This window comes from Silurus meridionalis, chromosome 9 (genome assembly GCF_014805685.1).
Source record: "Silurus meridionalis isolate SWU-2019-XX chromosome 9, ASM1480568v1, whole genome shotgun sequence".
Classification (NCBI taxonomy): domain Eukaryota; kingdom Metazoa; phylum Chordata; class Actinopteri; order Siluriformes; family Siluridae; genus Silurus; species Silurus meridionalis.
In genome coordinates, this window is record NC_060892.1 from 11,276,892 (window position 1) to 11,301,057 (window position 24,166).

Here is a 24,166-nt window from a genome sequence, read left to right on the forward strand (position 1 = left end):
TCTGTGTTGCATCAAATTAGTTACAAAAGTCTCATTTGACAAACTATCATTGTGTTTTTTCTCTTCCTCACTTTTTCTTTCTTTTGAGTACATGCTATTGCATTAATGCGTTCCCTACACGGAAATTGCTCATTAGGAGGTTAAGCGTTGTGTTGCATGAAAAACTGCTTTGTTCACATTTCATTCTTTTTATTTCGCATTTGTTTTCATCCGATGTGAAAAGAACATGCTCCTATAATTCACACAGACTATAAAACCTGTCACCCTTGTTGACTTCACACTGCTATTTCCCTTTGGTGGATTCCACATTGTTCACAATCGAGTTTTTTTTTTCGTGCTAGAGATTATTGGGTTGTTTTTGTTTAAGAACTAAGGAATCACATCAACATAACTACACACCTCAATGGTTTACAGTGGTAGAAATCTAGCATGCTAACAAAGTGGCAAATCAGCTACCCGTATAGCAGTTAGCTAGCTAATATACATCAATCAAGCACAACATTATGACCACTGACAAGTAAGATGAATAAAACATCTCATCATAGCACCTGTTAGTGGGTGGGATATTTTAGGCAGCATGTGAACATTTTGTATGTGTTGGAAGCAGGAAAAATGTTTTGATTGAGTTTGACAAAGGCCCAATAGTGATTGGGACCAAAATAGTATTAGGCAGGTGGTCATAATGTTATGCCCAATTGGTGTAATTACCAAATGCTACTAGAACAATTATTTTATTATTTATTTCTTTATTTCTTTATTTTTCCCCCAGAAATACTTTAGAAATGAGGCAAAAACACACATGCACATACACGCACAAACACTGCATAGTAAAATAGAATGTTTTTCGCATGCAGAAAAACACACACGCACAGGTATGTATGCGTGTTTGTGTTTGTGTGTGTGTGTGTGTGTGTGTGTGTGTGTGTGTGTGTGTGTGTGTGTGTGTGTGTGTGTGTGTGTGTGTGTGTGTATGTGTGTGTATATATATATATATATATATATATATATATATATATATATATATATATATATATATATATATATATATATATATATTACAGTACAGACCAAAAGTTTGGACACACCTTCTCATTCAAAGAGTTTTCTTTATTTTCATGACTATGAAAATTTGTAAAATCACACTGAATTCATCAAAACTATAAATTAACACATGTGGAATTATTTACATAACAAAAAAGTGTGAAACAACTGAAAATATGTCATATTGTAGGTTCTTCAAAGTAGCCACCTTTTGCTTTGATTACTGCTTTGCACACTCTTGGCATTCTCTTGATGAGCTTCAAGAGGTAGTCACCTGAAATGGTTTTCACTTCACAGGTGTGCCCTGTCAGGTTTAATAAGTGTGATTTCTTGCCTTATAAATGGGGTTGGGACCATCAGTTGTGTTGTACAGAAGTCAGGAGGATACACAGCTGATAGTCCTACTGAATAGACTGTTAGAATTTGTATTATGGCAAGGAAAAAGCAGCTAAGTACAGAAAAAAATGAGTGGCCATCATTACTTTAAGAAATGAAGGTCAGTCAGTCCGAAAAATTTGGAAAACTTTGAAAGTGTCCCCAAGTGCAGTCACGTAAACCATCAAGTGCTACAAAGAAACTGGCTCACATGCGGACCGCCCTAGGAATGGAAGACCAAGAGTCACCTCTGCTGCGGAGGATAAGTTCATCCGAGTCACCAGCCTCAGAAATCGCAGGTTAACAGCAGCTCAGATTAGAGACCAGGTCAATGGCACACAGAGTTCTAGCAGCAGACACATCTCTACAACAACTGTTAAGAGGAGACTGTGTGAATCAGGCCTTCAGGGTAGAATATCTGCTAGGAAACCACTGCTAAAGAAAGGCAACAAGCAGAAGAGACTTGTTTGGGCTAAAGAACACAAGGAATGGACATTAGACCTGTGGAAATCTGTGCTTTGGTCTGATGAGTCCAAATTTGAGATCTTTGGTTCCAACCACCGTGTCTTTGTGCGGCAGAAAAGGTGAGCGGATGGACTCTACATGCCTGGTTCCCACCGTGAAGCATGGAGGAGGAGGTGTGATGGTGTGGGGGTGCTTTGCTGGTGACACTGTTGGGGATTTATTCAAAATTGAAGGCATACTGAACCAGCATGGCTACCGCTGCATCTTGCAGCGGCATGCTATTCCATCCGGTTTGCGTTTAGTTGGACCATCATTTATTTTTCAACAGGACAATGACCCCAAACACACCTCCAGGCTGTGTAAGGGCTATTTGACCAAGAAGGAGAGTGATGGGGTGCTGCGCCAGATGACCTGGCCTCCACAGTCACCGGACCTGAACCCAATCGAGATGGTTTGGGGTGAGCTGGAAGGCAAAAGGGCCAACAAGTGCTAAGCATCTCTGGGAACTCCTTCAAGACTGTTGGAAGACCATTTCAGGTGACTACCTCTTGAAGCTCATCAAGAGAATGCCAAGAGTGTGCAAAGCAGTAATCAAAGCAAAAGGTGGCTACTTTGAAGAACCTACAATATGACATATTTTCAGTTGTTTCACACTTTTTTGTTATGTATATAATTCCACATGTGTTAATTCATAGTTTTGATGCCTTCAGTGTGATTCTACATTTTTCATAGTCATGAAAATAAAGAAAACTCTTTGAATGAGAAGGTGTGTCCAAACTTTTGGTCTGTAGTGTGTGTGTGTGTGTGTGTGTGTGTGTGTGTGTGTGTGTGTGTGTGTGTGTGTGTGTATATATGTATATATATGTGTGTGTGTGTGTGTGTGTGTGTGTGTGTGTGTGTGTATATACAGTGAGGAAAATAAGTATTTGAACACCCTGCTATTTTGCAAGTTCTCCCACTTAGAAATCATGGAGGGTCTGAAATTGTCATCGTGGGTGCATGTCCACTGTGAGAGACATAAACTAAAAAAAAAAAATCCAGAAATCACAATGTATGATTTTTTTTTTTTAACTATTTATTTGTATGATACAGCTGCAAATAAGTATTTGAACACCTGTCTATCAGCTAGAATTCTGACCCTCAAAGACTTGTTAGTCTGCCTTTAAAATGTCCACCTCCACTACATTTATTATCCTAAATTAGATGCACTTGTTTGAGGTCGTTAGCTGCATAAAGACACCTGTCCACCCCATACAATCAGTAAGAATCCAACTACTAACATGGCCAAGACCAAAGAGCTGTCCAAAGACACTAGAGACAAAATTGTACACCTCCACAAGGCTGGAAAGGGCTACGGGGAAATTGCCAAGCAGCTTGGTGAAAAAAGGTCCACTGTTGGAGCAATCATTAGAAAATGGAAGAAGCTAAACATGACTGTCAATCTCCCTCAGACTGGGGCTCCATGCAAGATCTCACCTCGTGGGGTCTCAATGATCCTAAGGAAGGTGAGAAATCAGTCCAGAACTACACGGGAGGAGCTGGTCAATGACCTGAAAAGAGCTGGGACCACCGTTTCCAAGGTTACTGTTGGTAATACACTAAAACGTCATGGTTTGAAATCATGCATGGCACGGAAGGTTCCCCTGCTTAAACCAGCACATGTCCAGGCACATCTTAAGTTTGCCAATGACCATTTGGATGATCCAGAGGAGTCATGGGAGAAAGTCATGTGGTCAGATAAGACAAAAATTGGGTCATAATTCCACTAAACGTGTTTGGAGGAAGAAGAATGATGAGTACCATCCCAAGAACACCATCCCTACTGTGAAGCATGGAAGTGGTAACATCATGCTTGTGACGGTGTTTTTCTGCACATGGGACAGGGCGACTGCACTGTATTAAGGAGAGGATGACCGGGGCCATGTATTGCGAGATTTTGGGGAACAATCTCCTTCCCTCAGTTAGAGCATTGAAGATGGGTCGAGGCTGGGTCTTCCAACAATGACAATGACCCGAAGCACACAGCCAGGATAACCAAGGAGTGGCTCTGTAAGAAGCATATCAAGGTTCTGGCGTGGCCTAGCCAGTCTCCAGACCTAAACCCAATAGAGAATCTTTGGAGGGAGCTCAAACTCCGTGTTTCTCAGCGACAGGCCAGAAACCTGACTGATCTAGAGAACACGGGTTTGATCTCGCAGTAAAACTGAGGATTACTTTTATATATTAATATATCCTCTGCATTAAGTGCTAGTTTGTGTTTTCCAGACCAAAAAATCGGTCTGCTTAATTTATTGGTTTTGCCTAATCCATTGACTCAAATGCTCTATAAATAAAGCAAAAAGCAGTTGGAGAAATCAGACAACCCTGTCTTGTGCATTTCTCTAGTGCAAACGAATCAGACAAATCTCCGTTAATTTTTAACCTTGCATAGGGCTTGTCTGTGAAGCTCTTATGAAAACCAAATGTTGTTTGTACATTATATTAAAAGCTGCCTTTGACTGAGTCAAAGGCTTTCTCTGCATCTAGACTCAATATGGCAGCCTCTATATTATGTTCTGCAATGTAAGCAAGAATTTGCAGAGTTCTTCTAACATTGTCTTAAACCTGTCTTTGACATAAAACCTAGTTTGATCCAAATGAATAAGGCCTGGAGGAACTGTTTCTAGTCTTCATGCTAGAATGGATGGGTACAGTTTATATTCAACATTTAGAATACTAAATGGGCGGTAGTTACCACATTCCATTAAATCTTTCCCTTCTTTTGGTATTAGTGCTTCCTGCTAGAACAAATTTCATTTTGATTTTTGTGGAATCAAAAAGGGAGCAAAAGAAATGTTGGTCGTTTTTGTCAAATAAAATAGGGATCTTGTTTTGACAACTTTATTATTTAATTATACAGGTTTCTTTACATTATTATTTTATGTTTTCCATTTTTTTTTAATGAACTAAAGCATTTCCTCACATGATTACTCCGATATTCTTTCATTTTTTGAATCTGAACTTTGAAGTTTTCTTACAAATAACATTGTTAAAGCTTTTGTAGGAAAGTAAAAAATAAAACAAAAAAACAAAAAGGTTTTAAGTATATAGCTACAAATGGGAAAGTAGCTAAATATCGGCAAATGTTAGCAGAAAAGCTTTGATCAAAAAGTACCGCTTACTGCACCAAGCTCAGAAAAGACCTAAAAAAAGCAGATTTATTCATTTTTAGCAGCATTACCATTACCAAGTTAACCAGGTATCATGTCAGAAAAGTATTTCAAAAAGTAGATTTGTTAAAGTATTTGTTTATTCACTTTTTTTAGTTGACGATACCTTTCCCTAAAGCCTACATTACCTCAAGATCAGTTGCATTACATTCTGGTTTCTAAATAGCCACATTGCTGCCAACCTGTGAGATATTCAGGATCCTCCAAGTACGACTCATTTCTGCTCCCCACCTTACTCACACAAAACCACATCATGTCTGCAGTCGATCAACAAGCCTCCCTTGTCATGTTGCTCTTGGAACAAGTCCCTTTTCCCCTTTTCCACTCAGTGGAGCGCTGTGTGTCCACACCTCACCTCATCACGTCTCTCTAAACACTTAAACAGAAACCTCACACACCACGCTGGCCAGTTATTAATGAGCGTGAAGCGTTAGATGGCATGTGGACGTGACACACACACATAAATAAGCACTTGCTGGAACAAACGACTGCATTTTTCTATTGAATTGAAGGGACTCATTTAGAGAAGTTACCCAAACTGTGGATTTCTTCAAATGCACTCTTAATAGCAAGTGTGTGTTTGGATTCTCTCACATATCCAGGGTATGGGGTTTTCTGCTTACCTTTTTTGCTTTTTTTTTTTTTTTTTTTTTTGCGCCTTATTTACATTTCACTCATCATAGCTTTTTTTTTTTCTTTTTTGAAGTCTGGAGCTCTCAGGCTGTTGGATCTGCTTTATTTCATGCTGCAGTAAAGAGATTGCTAAAAACATTTCTACAATTAACCTCAATTGAAGAAACGTGCCGAAAGTAGTTTTTATTTTTATTGGATTGGATTAATGTGCTTGTTCTAATATGTTATTACTTCTGTAATAAAAGATACCACAAAGCCTTGGAATTTAATTCCGATGTTTTGTGTTTTTTTTATAATTTATTTTATGAAGGAGTCTCCAGTGTGAGATGATGTATTCTATTATTTTTTTCATCGTTTGTGTCCTGGGATTATATTTGTATTTGCTTGCACCTCCTACTTGTGGGAAAGCCACATTGCGAACACGTGAAGCACTTTTACTAACAAAGTTGTATTGGTCATCTGGTGGTGGAAAAAAGCCAATGGAGTGGAGGAAAAGAAAACAGCATTCCTGTCGGTTTTTCTGTCGTCTGGAGGAACTGGTTTGGTTTTGGACATGCTTCTGTTTTAGACTGTATTATCAGTAGTAAGTTTTACAAACCTCAGACATTTCTTTGGAGGGCTGAACTTTTACAATGTAAAAGCACAAAGAAATTAAGCTTATTGAATTGCGAGTTCTTTGAGCAGAAACTATCATAGTTCAGGTCATCAAATTAGGAAGGATGCCAGAAGAAACTCCATCTATATTTCACATGTAGTATTTTACTTATTGGCTAAGTAAGGACTTTCTTCCAGATTTTCTTTCCTGCTTGGTTTCTTTCCTTTGGTACCTTTTGGTACATTCATTTTTTCATCTTTAATAAACACTTAATTTTGGTTGTGGTCTGCTACAGTTTAATCTCCGCTGTGCTTTTTACTCTTTTTTTTTTTTTTTTTTTTTTGAAACATGATTTGGTCAGAATTGTAACAAAACAATGTTTGATCTTCAGATGTCAAATGCCATTGACTTGAGCTTGATAGTTCTGTTTTAGTAGCCGTACTATAATCAGTAAGGGGAATTTCTTCCTTGTGGTTTTTCCGCATCTCTGGTATTGCCTCTCCTCCTGTCTCAGATGATGGTGTCCCTGTGTCTGCTTTAAACCGGTCCCCTCTAAGGCAAGCCTGTCAGAGATATTCTCATGGGAAGCGCGTGGGTTTGGACTACGTCACTGTGCTATTCCTGTTTCTGAATTCACTCGTCTTTTCTCTTTCGCATCCATCCCTATCTTTTTTTTTCACTTTCTCGATTCCTCTGCCTGTTCAGAGTGAAGTGTTCTCTAATCTGCAAGCCTGTTCTTTGTCATCCTCCTCCAATTGCTATTAGTGGCAGTCTGTGATCAAAAAGCTATTGTTAACATGTGCTATTGTAATACATTCTCTTGCTGCATTTTCTGCGAGATTGTTTTAATCAGCTTTTGCTTTTCGAAGTGTAAGACAGTAAATGAGCTTGTTGAGGTCTCAAACAAGAGGAATTAAGACCAGAGCTTCAAGATTCTTTACCAGTGAAATGAGGAAAGTGTCAAAGACTGAGGCAGAGGATGGAGAGAACAACCAAGACAGAGCGAGAGTGAGACAGACAGACAGACACCTGCAGCCAGGGAAAAAGACAGACTGTGGGGAAACAGACAACAGTTTGACAGAGAGACAGATAGAATGTTGAGCAACAGTATTATTGAGGTCATCTAAACTCAGCTCGGCTCACCAGCAGAGATGCAAATGATTTGGTGGGTAATTTCCTCAAAGGGAATTTTGGGGAATGTGTTTACTGTATTTCGCACTTTCTGTGTGGATGTCTGAGGAATTAGTAATGGGGGATTTCTTAGGCCCCAGTGCTGTGTGTACACACACACACACACACACACACACATATATATATATATATATATATATATATATATATATATATATATATATATATGAGGTGTCGTGTTAACACCTATCAACATACTGCCTTCTCCCCGCTGACCAGATGTTCAGCCTCCCAGCAGAATCTCTAGTAAAGTAAAACCTAATCGGTACTGAGAAGCATTTTTTTGTGTTTTGCCCAAATGTCATCTGCTTATTTTACAGCAGGAACATAAAAGGAGAGGCAGTTTGTCTTTTTATAGAGCCTTCAAGCTGCCTGTGGAGCAAGTCGTCATGCAGTGAAAACAGAGAATCCTTCCCATTTCTCTCTGAAATCCATTTATCTTCCGATGCTTTTTATGCTTCATGAGTTGTTGTTTTTTAAGAGGCATAGCTGAGTTGTTCTGGTGTGATTGGGCCAAGGTTTTCAAGAATATAGAAAAAGCCTTTTTTTTTCTTTTTCCAAGTCATTTAACAAATAAAGGAATTGTCTACCGGGACACTGTTGGGTTTCTGTATGTAGAATATTGTGACTCCTTAACGTTAATACAGAGATTAGCCTAAAGAGCAAATAGAGCTTTTTGATAGTAAAACACTGTAAACAGCCACAATAAAATTACATTAAAGCTAGTAGGCATGGAACACCAAGAAATATATTTCATATGAACCTTTTTCTACTATTTCAGGGTAAAATATATTGTGTGATTAGTACCATATTTAATGCTGAACACAGGCACCCACAAAACAGGAGGACTTCTTTTCGGCCTTTGATAAAAAGTAATAAATGAGTTTCCCGATCAAGGCAATGCTTTTAGATAAATGTGTTTTCTGATCTTGAGCAGGAGCCACATTTTTTTTTTCTTTCCCTGATCTAGACTTTACTGTAGTGTATTATACCACAGTGAAACTGCAAATAATAAAACAATAACTGCAGAAATAAATTAATTTTCTTTAATGCTGTAATTTGTTTTATAAAAAAAATATATATCCAAATGTAAAATATTTTCCTGTGTTGCATTAGGGTTTTTGAGATTTTTTTGTGCGTCTTCACACATGTTTTAATAGAGCAGCACTGAGGCATTAAATTGAGAACTCAAGCAGTTATTCATCATTTGGGTTACCTAGTTTCCTCTGCATCTAGGACACACTGCCTCCATCCTGGAGGTTCCCTTTAAAATGCCTCTTGAATTCGTCCTTCGCGGTCTGTGCCTGTGCATGCGAGTTGGAGCTTGTGATGGCTGTCAAAATGCAACCCGACATTTCACATAGTATTTCTCCTTCAAGTAAACATTTTCTCATTTGGGATTCAGGTTTGTGGGCCTTAACCAGGGATGCTAGAATCATGCTTGTGATTTGCACCACAGTCCCTGTTCCAATTTAAGCAAAGCATTGACTTCAGGATTATATTCAATATGTTTTTCATTGCTTGGTGTTATGGGCTTGTTTTGGTGTCCGTTTCAGGCACAGTGTGTCCTGTCTTTTGTGAACACTTTCCTGGCCACAAGCTTTTTTTTTTTTTGTGTAGAATAAAACAACTTGGCCCTGTTCACACCTTGCACTTAATTCATTACAAAAACGATGCGATCACAAGAGGAAAGGTCTGTGACATTTGGAACCACTGTGCATTGGGCTGTTTCAAAAGTTTTAATCATTTGGTCTGCTAATGAAACTGCTAAATAAACGAGAAATCAGCAGTTGCTTTCATCTCTGCTGTTTCGCATCACCTTTATCCATTAGCCTAGTAATGGCAGCATTTCTCGTAACAGACTCCGTAATGATTGTGTTTTCTTGCAAGGGGAATGAAGCAGTCACTTAAGCAGTCCATCTCTGCTGTCCAGAAACAAACAAAAACTCTTGTATGTAACACAGTGTTTTCATGTTAATAAAAGGAGTGAACAAGGCCACTGGAATGACAAATTGTTATGCAATCCAATTTCTTAAAGCTTTTGATTGATGCAGAAAGTGATGAGTACACCTGATAACTTCATGTTTGCTGAAACGTTTCCAAAATGTCCACATTCTCCTTCTGTATGGTAGGTGGTTCTTGGCTGTGTTTATAAGAAGAGTGACAGAAGTCTGGCTTACGAGACGAGGCTTTATCTAACATAATCATGATAATATTAAGCAAAAAAAAAGGCATAATACTTGCTGAATATTTTAATGGTTTCATGAACACTGCACAATATCATTTTATACGTACGTTCATAGTAGACACAAGTCTGCTTTCTTTCATTAATCTGAATGTAGGTACCAATTTTTTTGTCATAATCCCCAAAATGTGATTATAAATAAGTAAATACACTGCCAAATAGGAGATTATGATCTTATAATTGAATCCACCAGAGTGACTTCAAACGTGACATTAGCCTAAATTTGGCTAAGCTCATCAATATTGCAGCTGATTCTATTTAATTAAGTTAGAAAAAATAATGTGATCACGAGTAGAACACATTAATTGTGCGGCCTAAATGGGATGAATGTTATTCACATTCAAGATTGTGCGTCATACCAGCAAAGTGCATTTATATTTATGGCATTTGACAGATGCCCTTTTCTAGAATCACTTACATTGTCATTTTATGTAGCTGGGCAGTTAAGGATGGTTTAAGGGCCTTGCTCAGGGGCCCAGCAGTGAGAACTTAGTTTTGCTGGGATTTGATTGGAAGGCCAGTGTTCAGTTAACCACTGAACTACCACTTCCCATGTGGAGGAAGGTCTATAATGGTGGTGGTGGTGAAGAACATCAAGTGCAACACAGACACTGATCTTTTATTTTATAGACACATTGTACACTCTGCAGCCTCTTCATTAGAAATGCTTGTAGAGCTATACACACTGAACTGTGTGAATAGGGTCAAATGTGATCTCTGGTTGTCGGTGCCAGAATAGGTTTTGATTTTATTGTCTACAGCTGAGAAACTGCACACATATAGGGCAGTGCAATTAATGAGATGCTTTTCTGCTCAGTATTTTTGCAAAGAGTAATTAAATGAGTTAATGTAGCCTTCCTGTAAGTTTCCTGTCTGGTCATTCAAATGCATGTGAATAGCAATACAATATAATTCCTCATTCCACTCCTCATTACCACCAGAACATCTTTTATCTCTCTCCTCTGTACATCAGTACTCAGTATCCCATGCTGTTCAAAAGTACTGGAACACCAAGGCCAATTCTACAATAGGATAGTGGATCACAATTTTAGCTTTAATTTCCTGATATAGCTATCGAACAGTGTTTAAACCCACATTTATGAAGTCATAAGAACTTTTCCAACACTTGACTGACCTTATTCCTGCCCGCACATGCCATTAGGAACACATACCATTGCAGGAAAAAAGTGCATGAATTTTTTTTAATCAAGAAATCAACAATTATCTTGTTTGAAAAATCAGCAATGGTGTGACTGTTGTCTAAGCTTTGAATCAGTGAATGAATGAAACAGTAGTACTCACTCTGATTCCTAATAACCCGTCTTCTCCCCTATCTGCTCTCTCTTAAACTCTTCTCCCTATAGATTAAACAAAAAGAAAAATCAGCACTCCTACTCATTTTGAGTGATGTAACCGCATGAGAGCGACACCTCTGGAGATTTCGATCTGTGTGTGTGTGTGTCACTTTTTTTTTTTTTTTACACAAATTATATTTGCTAAAGACAAAACCTTGCACATTGAGACTAAAACTGATCATTGTGTTTAATGGTGAGCTTTCAAAGTATCCCACTGTTATTTATACTCAGTACATCATAGAACATGTCCTGAACTATATTTATTTGTGTTCCAGCATGTCAAGAAGCAAATTTTACCGTTATGTAAGTAGTGGGGGCGTTCACACACCGAAGCGCTCTTGTTTTGGTGCTTGTCAAAGCTTTCCAACGAATGTTTGTGTGCGCTCATGTGTGTACGTGTATGTAGACACGAGTCTGGTTTTTCAGTACATCAATGTGGCTGTACATATTTATACAAGTATTGCAGCCTTATTTGTCTTTCTGCTTACATAACCCAGAATTCAGTAGACAATATCTATGCATGTTAAAATTATATATATATAATATAGAAAATGGTTGACGGGTAGCATCATAGGATGGGCATCCTGTCATTCAATTATTTAAAATTAGGACCATGTTGTTTAGTAGCTTGGCTATTCCCTCATGTCAGGAACAAACTTGCTTCATATATCAAAGTGTATTGATTTTTAAAAACAACCCACCTTGGTAAACACACTGTGTATCTACAAGGACATGATTCACATCAGGTAGTCAATTCAGAGGAAATGTTAAGTCCTGGGTAATACTATTTTTACACAATTTTTCAAAAACTTTTAAAAGTTTCAAATTGTAAGTAGATAAGTATGCACTCTGGAAATTATGGAAATTAGATATCAGTAGGTTTATATCTATTGGTTTAGCTACCTATACACAGAAGTATTTGCACCCTCCAACACACTTATGCTAACTATAACTATATAACTGTAACTTATTATTTTTCAATAATCACCTGAGGAACTGTGATGGCCCCCAACATTTCAGAGTTTGCTATTTCCCTATATTAGTGCATCATCAAAAGTCTTTTAATTTTGCTTAACTGAAATTTTTGTAATTAATTCACAGCTTATCTTATATTTTATTTAAGGTATGCTAATAAAATAAATTAATCCAGATTATTTACAGTTGTATAACAAATGTTTTAAACAAGTAAGGTCCTTCACTTTAATGTTTCCTTTTTCCCCCCTCATGAATTTAAAAAAGGCAACAACTACAGCATTTTACTTCATTGAGCCCAAAGTGCTGTGAAATGAAAAGGAACAACACTTTTTTTATTTCCTTTTTTTTATTTTTTTTTTTTTTTTTAAACAAGCAATGGCACTGGAAATTCCTTTCACTATCAAAGATAAAAAAAAAAAATCTCAAAATTGTTGGGGTTTTCTTTTGTTTTTTTTTACTACTTTTTAAACTTATGTTGGTGTTTACTAGTCCCTGTCAATTAGCTGGTTTGCATATAATGAATTCAAACAAGTGTATACATTTCACAATTGATGTGAATCAACACCATCTGACCAATCAAAATGAAGAACTGAACAGTACTGTGGTGTATTATTTCCTCTATTATGACCTTATTTCCTCAGCAGAGCATGTAGAATAGTCATGTGTACATGTGTACATATTTTCTGTAGTAACTTTTACTGAAAGTTTTATTGTAAAACTGAAAGATGGAAATGAAGAACTATTTAGGAGTCAGAAAGTCACACTCAGACAAAATAATGTGTAAAAAAAAAAGGAACAATAGTTTGTAAATTGGCCTTTAGCTCATTTCACCAGCTCATTAAGTTAAACTTGTATAGCGTGCTATTCAGGATAGTCGAGTGCTCATTTATGGGGTATTTCTCTGGAGGCTTTTTTAATCCCAAAGCCTTTATTATTAGATATCAACTTAGTACTAAAGTTTCCAGCTCTGTAGTTTTGATGTCCACCATTGGTAACTGGTGGACTTTTTGTGATTCAGATAACAGCTTGATGGCTGATTGGTTGAGCTTATTACATGCCGATAGATGTTACAATAAAACCATTGAATTGAACAATATAAAGATAGATGAACTTGTACACTGTATGGCTAGAGGTATGTGGACACTTGAGCATCATGCCCATATTAGCTTGTTGGGAATTTCATTCCAGATTTAGACCCACTTAGCTGTACCTCCACTCAGAGTTCTAGTATATCCCAAAGGTATTTAGTGAGGTTCAGGTCAGGGCCTTTGCCATCAGGGTTCTTCCCCTCTAACTTTAACTTACTATATCATCATGGATATCACTTTGTGCACAGGGGAATTGTAAAGGTTTAGGGTCTCTTAGTTGCAGTAAAGGGATCCAAAGCATACAAAGTCCAAACATTATTCCGGATAATTCTGTAATTCCAACTTTGTGGCAACAATTTCAGGAAAGAACCACACCTGGGTGTGATTGGCAGGTCCACAAACATTTAATTTCTAGTTGAGAGCATGTAGTAAGAGTAATTAGTAAGAGCCAGAAGTTCCAGCATACAGATTGAAGTCCAGACCAAGTTTTCTTAAAATGGTGACATTATAAGACACAAAAACACTGCTACTTCCAGTGCCATCATTTTGTCAATTCTAGTTTTCAGATTGCTGCAAAAACCTTTCATGTTTGGGCAATTTTTTGAATTTTTTTTATTTGCAAATGTGAAAAGAAATGTCTAACAGTGTTGTGTGTCTGTGTGTACTTTCAGGCTCAGATTGCCTTTCTGCAGGGTGAGCGGAAAGGTCAGGAAAACCTGAAGAAGGATTTGGTGAGGAGGATCAAGATGCTGGAGTATGCTCTGAAGCAGGAAAGGTCTGAACCTAACACATATTTGCAACCCTAGTAACTACGTGTGCATGTATCATTAGTGAAAGTGGCAGTGTGTAACGTGGTTTGTTAAAAGTGAAAAAAGTGATCATTGGAACTTGGATATTTTTTGTATAATAATGATATGCTCTAAATCTTCTGTAAGTTGTGACATTCTTGCTACACAAGGGCTTTTAGCCAGTGGTTTGGTCTTGCTAATGGTCAGAAGATGGTTTTAAATCCCAACACTGTAGAATAAAAAAAAATGTAAATGTAAAACATATTAATCAATATAAATATTCAATGCAATATGGTTACTGTTTCAATACAGCAAATTAAGTAAATATGTGCCTTAAGATTTGCTTTCAGTTGATCAAATAAACTCAGGTTTGAAGACTATCAGAGAGAAAATGGAAAGTTCTGAAATGTACAGTAAGGCTACTATTTTATTGTGTAAGAATGATCTAGATTTTCTAGAAAGGGTAAATACTTTTGAATGCAAGTTGTAGGATATTATATCAGACATGGATCATTACAGTCACAATGACAGCAAAAGATTTGAACAGAACTCACTAAACAATGTACACCAGTTGGACACCAATGGAATTGTCCACCCAAAAAAAAACAGTTGAACATGGATGCTTTGATTCTGAAGTGCCGTCTAGTTGTTAATGTTTAATTCTCCAGTTGTACATAAAGTCTGCAGGGAAGTCTTTGAACACTTGTGTGGGTGGGTTGAATCAGCAAAGACAAGCTGACTAAAGGTCTCTCTCTCCTTCTGTGTGTCTGCTATCCATCAACATTGTAACTTCCTTGGAATCCGAAGTGCTCCCTTACAGCATTGCTTTGGTGCTGACCAAAGCAGTTTGTATTTTTAATTGAACTAATTCACTGGTATGCTAGCCTACTGGCTTTGTGAGAAACACAATTCATTTAATTGCATCACCACTCTCCTCTTCTTCTTTATTTTTTATTTATTTTTTTTTTTAATGTGATGTTTTTTTGCCAATGTTTTTGCAGGGTTTTTTTTTTTGCCTTTCTGTTTGCTGTGGATCAGTTCTCTTGCTCATCCGCTCTCTCTGTATTTATCTTTCCTTTCACATTGTTTTCAGATGATGATGAATCATTCTTTCTCCCAGGTCAGGCAGCAATTATATATGTTCCCAGTCATTCAAAGTTTAAACTGGGAAAAACATTGACCACAGAAACCGAGCTCATGTAACGGGGCCTGCTATGTAAACAGAAATGCGCTGCTTCTCCATGCTCATTCTAAAACAGGGTTGTTTTGTATACAGCGTTTCTCAGTTCCACCTCTGGCGACTCCATACATCGCACAGTCTCAGGCTTTGTGTACGTGTACAAATATAAAAAAAAAAAAAAAAACGCTGTCCACGTGAAATATTAAAAGCTTAGAAGTCTAGTGACAGCATATCATATGGAATGGCTGAAGAATGACATTCAGAATTATGTATATTCGTGGACTTACAATGACTTGGAACTAGTGCTTAATGTTTGCACTGGTGTCATCAAAAATATTTGGAGTGGTGATTTTAACAACAATGTAATTAATACATCTTGTCAGCATCAATAAACAGTATTGGTCCTGGGCAGGGTGATGCTGTGAGAGCAGGCTTAAAAAAATCATTTGTCCATCCATGTAAAAATAAATAATAACTCCAGTTACATTTTAATGTGTTTGTCAGGACAGTCCTTAAACTTTATGCAAATGTAGGGAGATTTGGTGCAAATTGGAGTGAAAAGAGTAAAAGAGCCGTTTTGAAGTGGTAGCTTGAGGTGTTGGACTTTGGTTCAAAAGGTCATGAGTATGAATCCTTGCACCATTACGCTGCCATTTCCAGGTTCTTGAGCAAGGCCCTTAACCTTTATCTGCTCAGTATAAATTAGATTTTTATTTTATTTTCTTATTAAAAGTTTCTGTAAATAAGGGCATCCTCCAAATATTATAAATGTAATGTAAATTCTGCCTTTTTTTGTACAATGATGGTTGCGCCACCTACTGTTAAAAAGTAGAATCACCAACTTCATATATAAATGGGTTCTTGTGTTTCCTCAACAACAACTATGTTACGTTATGTGTGAGTTTAAGAAACTTTTCCTGGATCGTTTTGAGAGAGTGCAAAGTCCGCCCTCTGACCTGTGTTCACATTTGCATGCACACACGGCATGATTGCTGGAGGAGTTATAATTCATATTCCAACTATGTTAATCTGCACGATACAATTCAAAGTTAAGAACAGACATCCTGCTGAGAACTCAAGGGCTTGTAAAAGAAGCATGAATGTACCCTGAATAATGAGATCAGTGGGGGGAAAAACAATACTTTAGTGTGCCTAATTATCCAAATTACAATGCAGTCATGCAACTTACAGACTCTTCCTAATGTCTCATCACTGGCAGTTAGTTTTCTTTAGTAATTTGATACAGGGTTGAATTTTGTGAGCAATTAGCCAGCAAGGTTCAATAACACAAACTCTCTTACTTTTTAGCATCTTGTTTTGCACCATCACTTTTACTTAAGAAATCACAGCAAAGTCAGCTGTCCTCTTTTTTGTCATGTGTGATTTTATACGTCACCACATGTGGCTGATAATGTAAGTATTAGATATCAGTGTGCTTTTTATTTATATAAAGCAATCTAAATTTGAGAGTAAATACTGCATGGATCTAGCATTTATTTGAAATAAATGTATTATAAAAAGATCGCTTATATTTTTTTAACTACTTTCACATTGATTATTTTTCTGGGGTTTTTTTTGGTCATTTAAATGCATACCCTATCAAACTTTATTTCTGTATTCTATCACAATCATATTCTATCCTTGCCACAGATGCCATGGCTGCTCATCAGGGATAAATGCACACCATTCACCTTAACTCTTGAAATTCTGTAAAGCTGCTTTGAGACAATGTCTGTTGTGAAAAGCGCTATAGAAATAAACTTGACTTGGAGATTAGAAGGTTTATAATTTGGGCCCTTGAGCAAGACTGGTAGTACACTGTGCTCAGTTGGAAACCGCTATAGATAAACGTGTTTGCCAAATGAGCATGTGTAATTCTGGAGGCTAGTGGACATGGACAAGTTGTACAGTGTGATGTCCTGGCGTTTCTTTTCCTCCGCAGGGGGTCTGAGAGTTAGTCATCCCATTAACCACCAGCTGAAACTCACAGTTTCAATGATTGGTATGTTAGGTGCCATTATTTTCAGACAGCGTTTGTACATCGCTTTGTATAATGACTTATCTAATGAACACAGCTTTCTTTCCAGCTGAGTTGGAGCGAGCCGTCATGCGCGTCACGTTATGTGTGCAATTTATAGATTCAATCAGCTCCAGATTCAAGGTACCACAATGGTAACTGTGGCAACAGAAGCATGAAAACCTTTTTTTTTTTCTTCTCGTCTCCGCAGGGCAAAATACCACAAGCTGAAGTATGGGACTGAACTCCTGCAGGGAGACATGAAAGCACCGAGCTATGATTCAGGTAGACTTGAACAACTGCTCAGCTACAACACACCACATGGATCCTTTCGCCCCCTGATACCCCCTCAATTAGATATCCCAGCTGAGATGACAAATGATTCCAATGATAAAAACATCCAAAAAAAATTTTTTTTTTCTTTTTTTTCTTTCAGCTTAATAACTGGAATTGTGTTTGGTTTAAGAAAGGAATGCTAATATATATTATATATTTATAATATATAATTTTTTTTTAGCACAAAAGTGATATTGAGCTTATGTTTGATTTTTCCTTATAAGCTTTTCTTCCTTCTCAGATGATGGCAATGAGAATGAGGCTCTTCCAGAACCACCTAACAGCCAGCTAAGCTGGAAACAAGGAAGACAGCTTCTGAGGCAGTGAGTGACGCATACATGCAACAAACCCACTCACAAACACAAGTAAGACTGTCACTGAGACAGTAGTCTGCACTCACTCACATACAGACCCAAGCATATAGTGTAAGTCCACTCCCACGTACAAGCATGCAGAGCATCGCACATACTCCTACACACACTCTGAAAGGCTCTCGGTGTAGGCAGGACTTCAGCAAACGACCTTGATCTGGGTAGGCAGTTAAAGCAATTCGCTCTTTACATAATGACGAGTGTCGATTGTTCACATTTTTCAACGCTGTCATGCCTGTGTTGCTAGACTATCTGATGAATTTCAGGTAAAATGGAAAAGCTTTGTCAAAAAAGCATTTGGTGGTGTGTGTATCTCTATAGATATATTAAGCCACGTTAATGAGGAGCTATGGCTCAGAGGAAAGACTGACCGACGTGTACACAGGAAAGACTGACCAACGGGCACTGTTGGGCACAGAGGAAAGACCGATCGATGGGCACAGAGGAAAGACTTGCCGACGGGCACAGAGGGAAAGACTGACTGATGCTTAAATAAAACTAGCAGGCACAAAGAGCAAAGACTGACAGGCACACAACCACACATACTTTACAGGAAATATCTAAACCAAAGACCAATTTCTATTTATGGGACTGATGAGTACAAAGGTCACACCTCCTTCACTAGCACTAAGCAAACACTTTCTTTCCTTAAGAAAAAGGCAGCACTTTCTTTCCTTGGACTAACAGGCACAGAGGTCACAACTCCTTTACTGTTGGGTAGAGAGTCCACAACACTTTTCTTCCCGACTGACATGCAGTTTATCTTGGGGTTCACGGTCCAAATGAAGTATCCAGGGGTCCCAGCAAATTATTATTTATTTATTTATTTATTTATTTTGTTGTTGTTGTTTTTTGCCTGACAGTCAGAGGCACCTTCACTAAATCTGGCAGGCACACAGACTATAACCCTATCTTGTGGGTCTGATTGGCACAGAAGATTTTAGATATGCTTTAAGACTATTGGAAATATTACTGTGTGAAGGAAAGAAGATAAATTTGTAACCCAAACTGGCACTTGGTCCCAGCTGGCTGTTTCCATCCTAATAGTGCATCTGGATCCCTGCTGGGTAAATAATTAATATCTTGAAAGTTAGAAGAAAAAAAAACACATGCGTGCACACAGAGAAAGTTTACACAGCAAAAAGAAAAAACCTGCAACATCGCTTCAAGGCATAAATCATCATTTATATCTGCTATCAGAATTAAAGCAGAGGCCATTTCTTTAGAGCTTCATTGTGAGAGCTCTGGGCAGAGAAAGCAATGGCATGAAAAAAAATGGTTTGGTCAGTTTAATCAGGTTTTAAAGGGACACTCCATAAAGGCAGCATGGGAATGCCCTTTACCACTGTCCATCATGCACCACTGGAAGATGAGATGACCATGGTGAGCATTAATCCAGGCTTTACAGTCTGCTGGTTTTATTAGAGTGCACACATTGATTTCCTGTCCTGGGTCAGTAGTGTTGAGAAGCTGCTAGCTTTAGGGTTAATCTAATGTGAACGAGTGTTTCAAAGAAATGGGGCAGTGTGTTTCAGTGAGTGAGCCAGCACACCGAGAGATGACAGCAGCCTGCCGTATTCACTTATCTCTGTGCACATTGTGTGCCTGTGTGTGACACAAGATACACAGTGACAAGATTGGTGTAACTGAACTGAATATCCCCTAATACAGTGGAGTGGTCCCCCGGAACTTCGGAGTTTGGAAAATCCATACCCCCATAGCCCCTATAACACCTTAGGGAATTCAACTAGACATTGTCACTTTAATGCAATAATCTGTCAATCCCACTGCGGATTCCTGCAAATTTTAAGATAATCCGCAACTCGCTGTAAGTTAGGTTCCGATGAGAACCCACAAATTTTTCGAGCCGCGAGTTCCGAACCGTGAATTATCGGGGGTTGGACTGTACATGTATACAACAATTATCTTACCAAAGAGCACCCCACCACCACCACCACCCCCTTCCCACACTCTCGCATCCTCTTTAAATAAATACAAAAAACCATAAGATTTGTGTTTGTTTGCTCACACTATTTTAAAGATATTTTCAGTGGTTGACTTTCAGGATTTGTGGACTTTTTACAAACTAGCAAAATGATGAACAAATACAATATAATCAAAGGTTAAAGCAAACATAAAATAATATTGATACAAGGAAAACATGCATAGCGATACAAATCATGACATTATGCCACGTGTGAAGTTTGTCAGAAATGACACAGGAGTATAGAAAAATCCCAAATCACCAATAAATAATTCATCTCGTAAAAAACGATTTGTAAGCACTGAGAGAACTTAGTGGACTTGGTGGATTGTGTCACTCTTACATAGGGTCATGAAGGGCAGTTCCATTACTGCTGTACAGCAAGTGTGTGTGTGTGTGTGTGTGTGTGTTGAGAGAGAAAGGGAGAAAGCAGTTTGAGAGACAGTGAAGAAGGATGAATGGTGGATTGTGCTGGTGCATTCAGCCTTTCTGTGCCCGGAGAGACTGGTACAGCAAGAGACTGAACGCTTCCCTTTTTCCTCCTTTCACTCCCCCCTCTGACTTTTCTCTCTTAAAGCTGGCTCTTAAAGATTCTGATCAAATTCTTCAGAGATCACACATCAGCTCCAGCAGGAAGTTCAGGAGAGGTTTGTGTAGTTGGATATATATTTTTTGGATCTATATAAGTGTTTCTAAATTCTTATTCTAATCAGTTTATTTTGGATAAAAAAAGATTGCGTGTGGATGTTACAGAGGGTACTGTTGCACTAAGGCTTTTAATGTTATGGCATGGCCTCCAAGTTTCCACAAGTGAGCTAACAACAGACTTTTTAAGAAGGTTTTTTGTTTGTATCAACAAAGTTTTTCTTTTTTTCTCATTAGATTGTTCTGTAATAAAGAGGTATAAATCCTGTAATAATACTACAATGTTTTCTTGACTGTAAGATTAACAAATTTTATTGAATTCAATCTGAATTCAATCTATATATACAGCAGTGACACATTATCTTTGTTGCTGTTGATGACTCTGGTGTTTTCAGGAATTATTATGCAACAGTTCTGACCTGATTTTGATTCCTGATTGTTCCAAAAGTGTTGATTCATTTTCTGTAGCTCCTGCAGTAGCTTGGACTTGACTGCATGCCACCAGTAGTTCTAATTCATTGTTTCTACAGTAACAACTTGCACAGGGACGTGCAAAATGGACTCCATATAAACTTGTAATTCTTTTGAAAGACGTCTCCAGTGTCAGCCTTTCATAAAAGTCCGTTTTAGAGTGCTTCCTTTCCAACGCTGGAATGTGTAAGGCAGAATGCTTTCCAGATTCTTGGTAATAAGCTGAATAAGTGATTGATTTATTTTTCTGAAAGAAAAAAACAGACTTGTTTTCTTTACTTTACTCTAACACCCTTAGCTGTTATAAGTGATAACAGAAACTAACTAGAAATGGATCAAAAGGAAAAAAATGGTGTAAATGTGTGTTAGCACTGGCAATTTTGCAGTGTTTAAAGAGGAATAAAACACGTGGAGATGCCAAAGTTAATTAATTTCCTTTCACAGCAGGCTCTGTTGTTTCATTACTAACTCTCTTTTATAAATGATGGACAGGATCACAGCTGTCATGGTCAGCCGATCATCATCAAATTGTAGGTGAACTCATCCCTGCATTCCCAGTCATGTAGATCAAACATTGTCTGTATGCCAGTCACTGCCCAAGAGTACATTATATGGGAAGTGCAGAGGTTTTTTCAGAAAATGCATTTTTAACCTTAGCATGTACAAGAGGTTTGATGGTTTTTCTGTAGTGAGAAACAAAAAACTTTGAGAAGCAGTTCTCGGGGCAGTCAATAAACAATGCAAAACACATTTTGTAGAAGCTTTTATCGATTTCAGTCAAAGGTCTTATAATCTGTTGCAATCAAATAATCTGTTGTTCAGCAGTAACCAGGGTTTTCGTGTCAGTTTTTTTTTTTTTTTAATGAATGAAGGTAAAGGTATTTTCAAAACCACACAGCAACAGCCGCATATATTAAACCACGAAAGTACCCCTCCCAGCAACATGAAATCTGTATTGATTTTTTTTTTTTTTTTTTTTTTTTTTTTGTGCATCTTACATGATTTATAGCCTTCATGTGTCCTGATACAGCTTGGAAAATCAAGCAGTTTTGCTCTGAATGTCATTTCATCCCAAACGAAAAAAAAAATACTACCGACGATCATGCATTAAAATAAACAATTTAACGTGATCTGTCTTTTCAGGTACCTCCAGGAAGTGGGCTACACGGACACTATCCTGGATGTGAAATCTCAGAGGGTGAAGGCGTTACTGGGGCTAACTGGAGACGCAGTGGAGCGAGCTGAAGAACGCAGGACAGAGCTCATGGTGAACGGCACGGAACCTTCATCTCTGAAGGAAAGCACCACCAACATGATGGGGTGAGTGAGGGAAATTGGAAGAAGTGGTTCATGCAGAAGAGTAGCAGGACCAAGAATGGGAGAGGATTGTGAAGATGCGAAATAGGTTGCGATGAAAATTTGTTAAAAAGCAAAATAGTCAGAATTTTTCCCTTATCTCTTATTCCCTTATATGTTTCTGCTGGACTTTTTTTTAATGTTACATGTTCTACATGGTCATATTTTCTTCATAAATCCTACAAATTTAGCAGCTGGATTAATTAAAAAATGTTTTACCTTGGAGCAGAATTCACATTTAGAGACGAGTTCATCTTTGATGTTAGAATTCGTTTCTCTCGTCTTCTCAGGAAACCAGAGATGTCTGACTCAGCGACAGTACTGGAGGCCTTCAAGTTCATTGAAAGTGCAGCTGCAGAGTTCAGTGACGAGGATGAGGATGAAGACAGTGACGGAAGGGAAAAGACTATCATTGATTTGGCAACAGTGTGTTTACCATCTTATCTTATTACTTCCTATTATAAGCTGCAACATCCCATTCACTATTCTCTCTCTCTCTCTCTCTCTCTCTATTTCTTTTTTATCTGGCAGATGATGAGGAAGAAGGCTTCCCCATCGCCTTCCTCTTCCTCAGCTGATCTGAGTGATGACCCGGACACTGAGGAGGCACTGAAGGGGTTTGACTTCTTGGCCAGCAGTGAGGACATGGAGGGTTCACCAGAATCTCCTGCCACCGGAGACATGGCTGATTGGGGTAAGACTTCAACAAATACTACTGTTTGTAGTTACATTTGTTGTGAAACAAGTTTGTGCCATGTTATCATTTTTGTTATAGCATCTGTAAATAGCTGTTCCCTCACATCCTCTTGAAATTAATTTGCACTTCTGCTAGATGCTAAACTACATTTCGTTGCTGTGTACCTGTACTATACTATGTGTACCTGTACTATGTCTGTTTGTCTGTCTGTGTTTTTACAAACAAAAAAAGGAACTGACAAATTTCTCTCTCTATAATGTAAATCACAAAGTCTTGATCAGCTTTAGACATGCATTGCATTTTAAAGCTAGATTTTTGGGCCTAACTTTTCACTTATGTTCAGTGGCATGTAGGGAATATTTGTATTTTGCATTCAAGTCAGAAAAGAACCTGATAATTGCAAAGTAGTTTTATTGATTGCAGGATTTGAAGGCAAGCTAGACAATATAGCTATTAAAATTGATAGTATAGCTACAAAGACTTTTTTATTTATTTTATTTAACCATTTCTGGAGTCGTTTTTGTTGGTATCAGACTTTAGTTACTAAAGTCCTGTAAGGTTTAGATTTTTTCAATGTAATGTTATGGTTTTCAGTCTGTGCCTTTAGTTTGCACTGTTCAGTACACTTTACGTAACTGTCTAAGCATAAATTTATTACATGTATTGCATATAGAGAGCACAGTTTTGCGTGGGTGGTATTCTTCCTCGCATGGTTTTGTGTGTGTCTGTGTGTCTTCTATAAGAGAAGAGTGATGTTCTCCACACATGGCATTTTGGCTGTGATGTGGCTCAGTTGCAGTTAAGTCTCTCGCTCTAACCCTTCAGTCTATAAGCTCTGAACTGATTTTCCCAGCAGCCTGTCACTGCTTCATTGAATCAGTAAAGTGAAATACCTCACTTTAGTCATCATAGTCATCCTCATATAAACCTGATTTTAATATAGCTTCAGGAAGTGTCAAGGGTGTGAGTAAATGACTGCAATACAATTGAGTTGCTGAAGACTCAAACCGAAATGTAAAACTTCAAACCCATTCTGCCGACACTGGAAACTCCTTCCTTGTTACAGAAACTTCTCTTTAAAGAAACCCTCACTATTATGTGTCTATTATTAAGACTAGAGTATGTGGAGTGTTCATCTTGTAAGTTCCG

The 24,166-nt window shown here is 37.9% G+C and overlaps 1 protein-coding gene across 2 annotated transcripts in view; it reads left to right on the plus strand.

The window, feature by feature from the left end:
* The window catches only part of strn (striatin, calmodulin binding protein), a 54,272-nt gene that overhangs the window by 18,042 nt on the left and 12,064 nt on the right, over positions 1–24,166 (plus strand). For both annotated transcript variants that reach the window (XM_046857356.1, XM_046857357.1), the window contains exons 2-7: positions 13,844–13,947; positions 17,369–17,442; positions 17,735–17,816; positions 22,108–22,284; positions 22,611–22,746; positions 22,852–23,014. In XM_046857356.1, the coding sequence (XP_046713312.1) occupies positions 13,844–13,947; positions 17,369–17,442; positions 17,735–17,816; positions 22,108–22,284; positions 22,611–22,746; positions 22,852–23,014 (736 nt within the window). The remainder of the gene's footprint in view (positions 1–13,843; positions 13,948–17,368; positions 17,443–17,734; positions 17,817–22,107; positions 22,285–22,610; positions 22,747–22,851; positions 23,015–24,166) is intronic.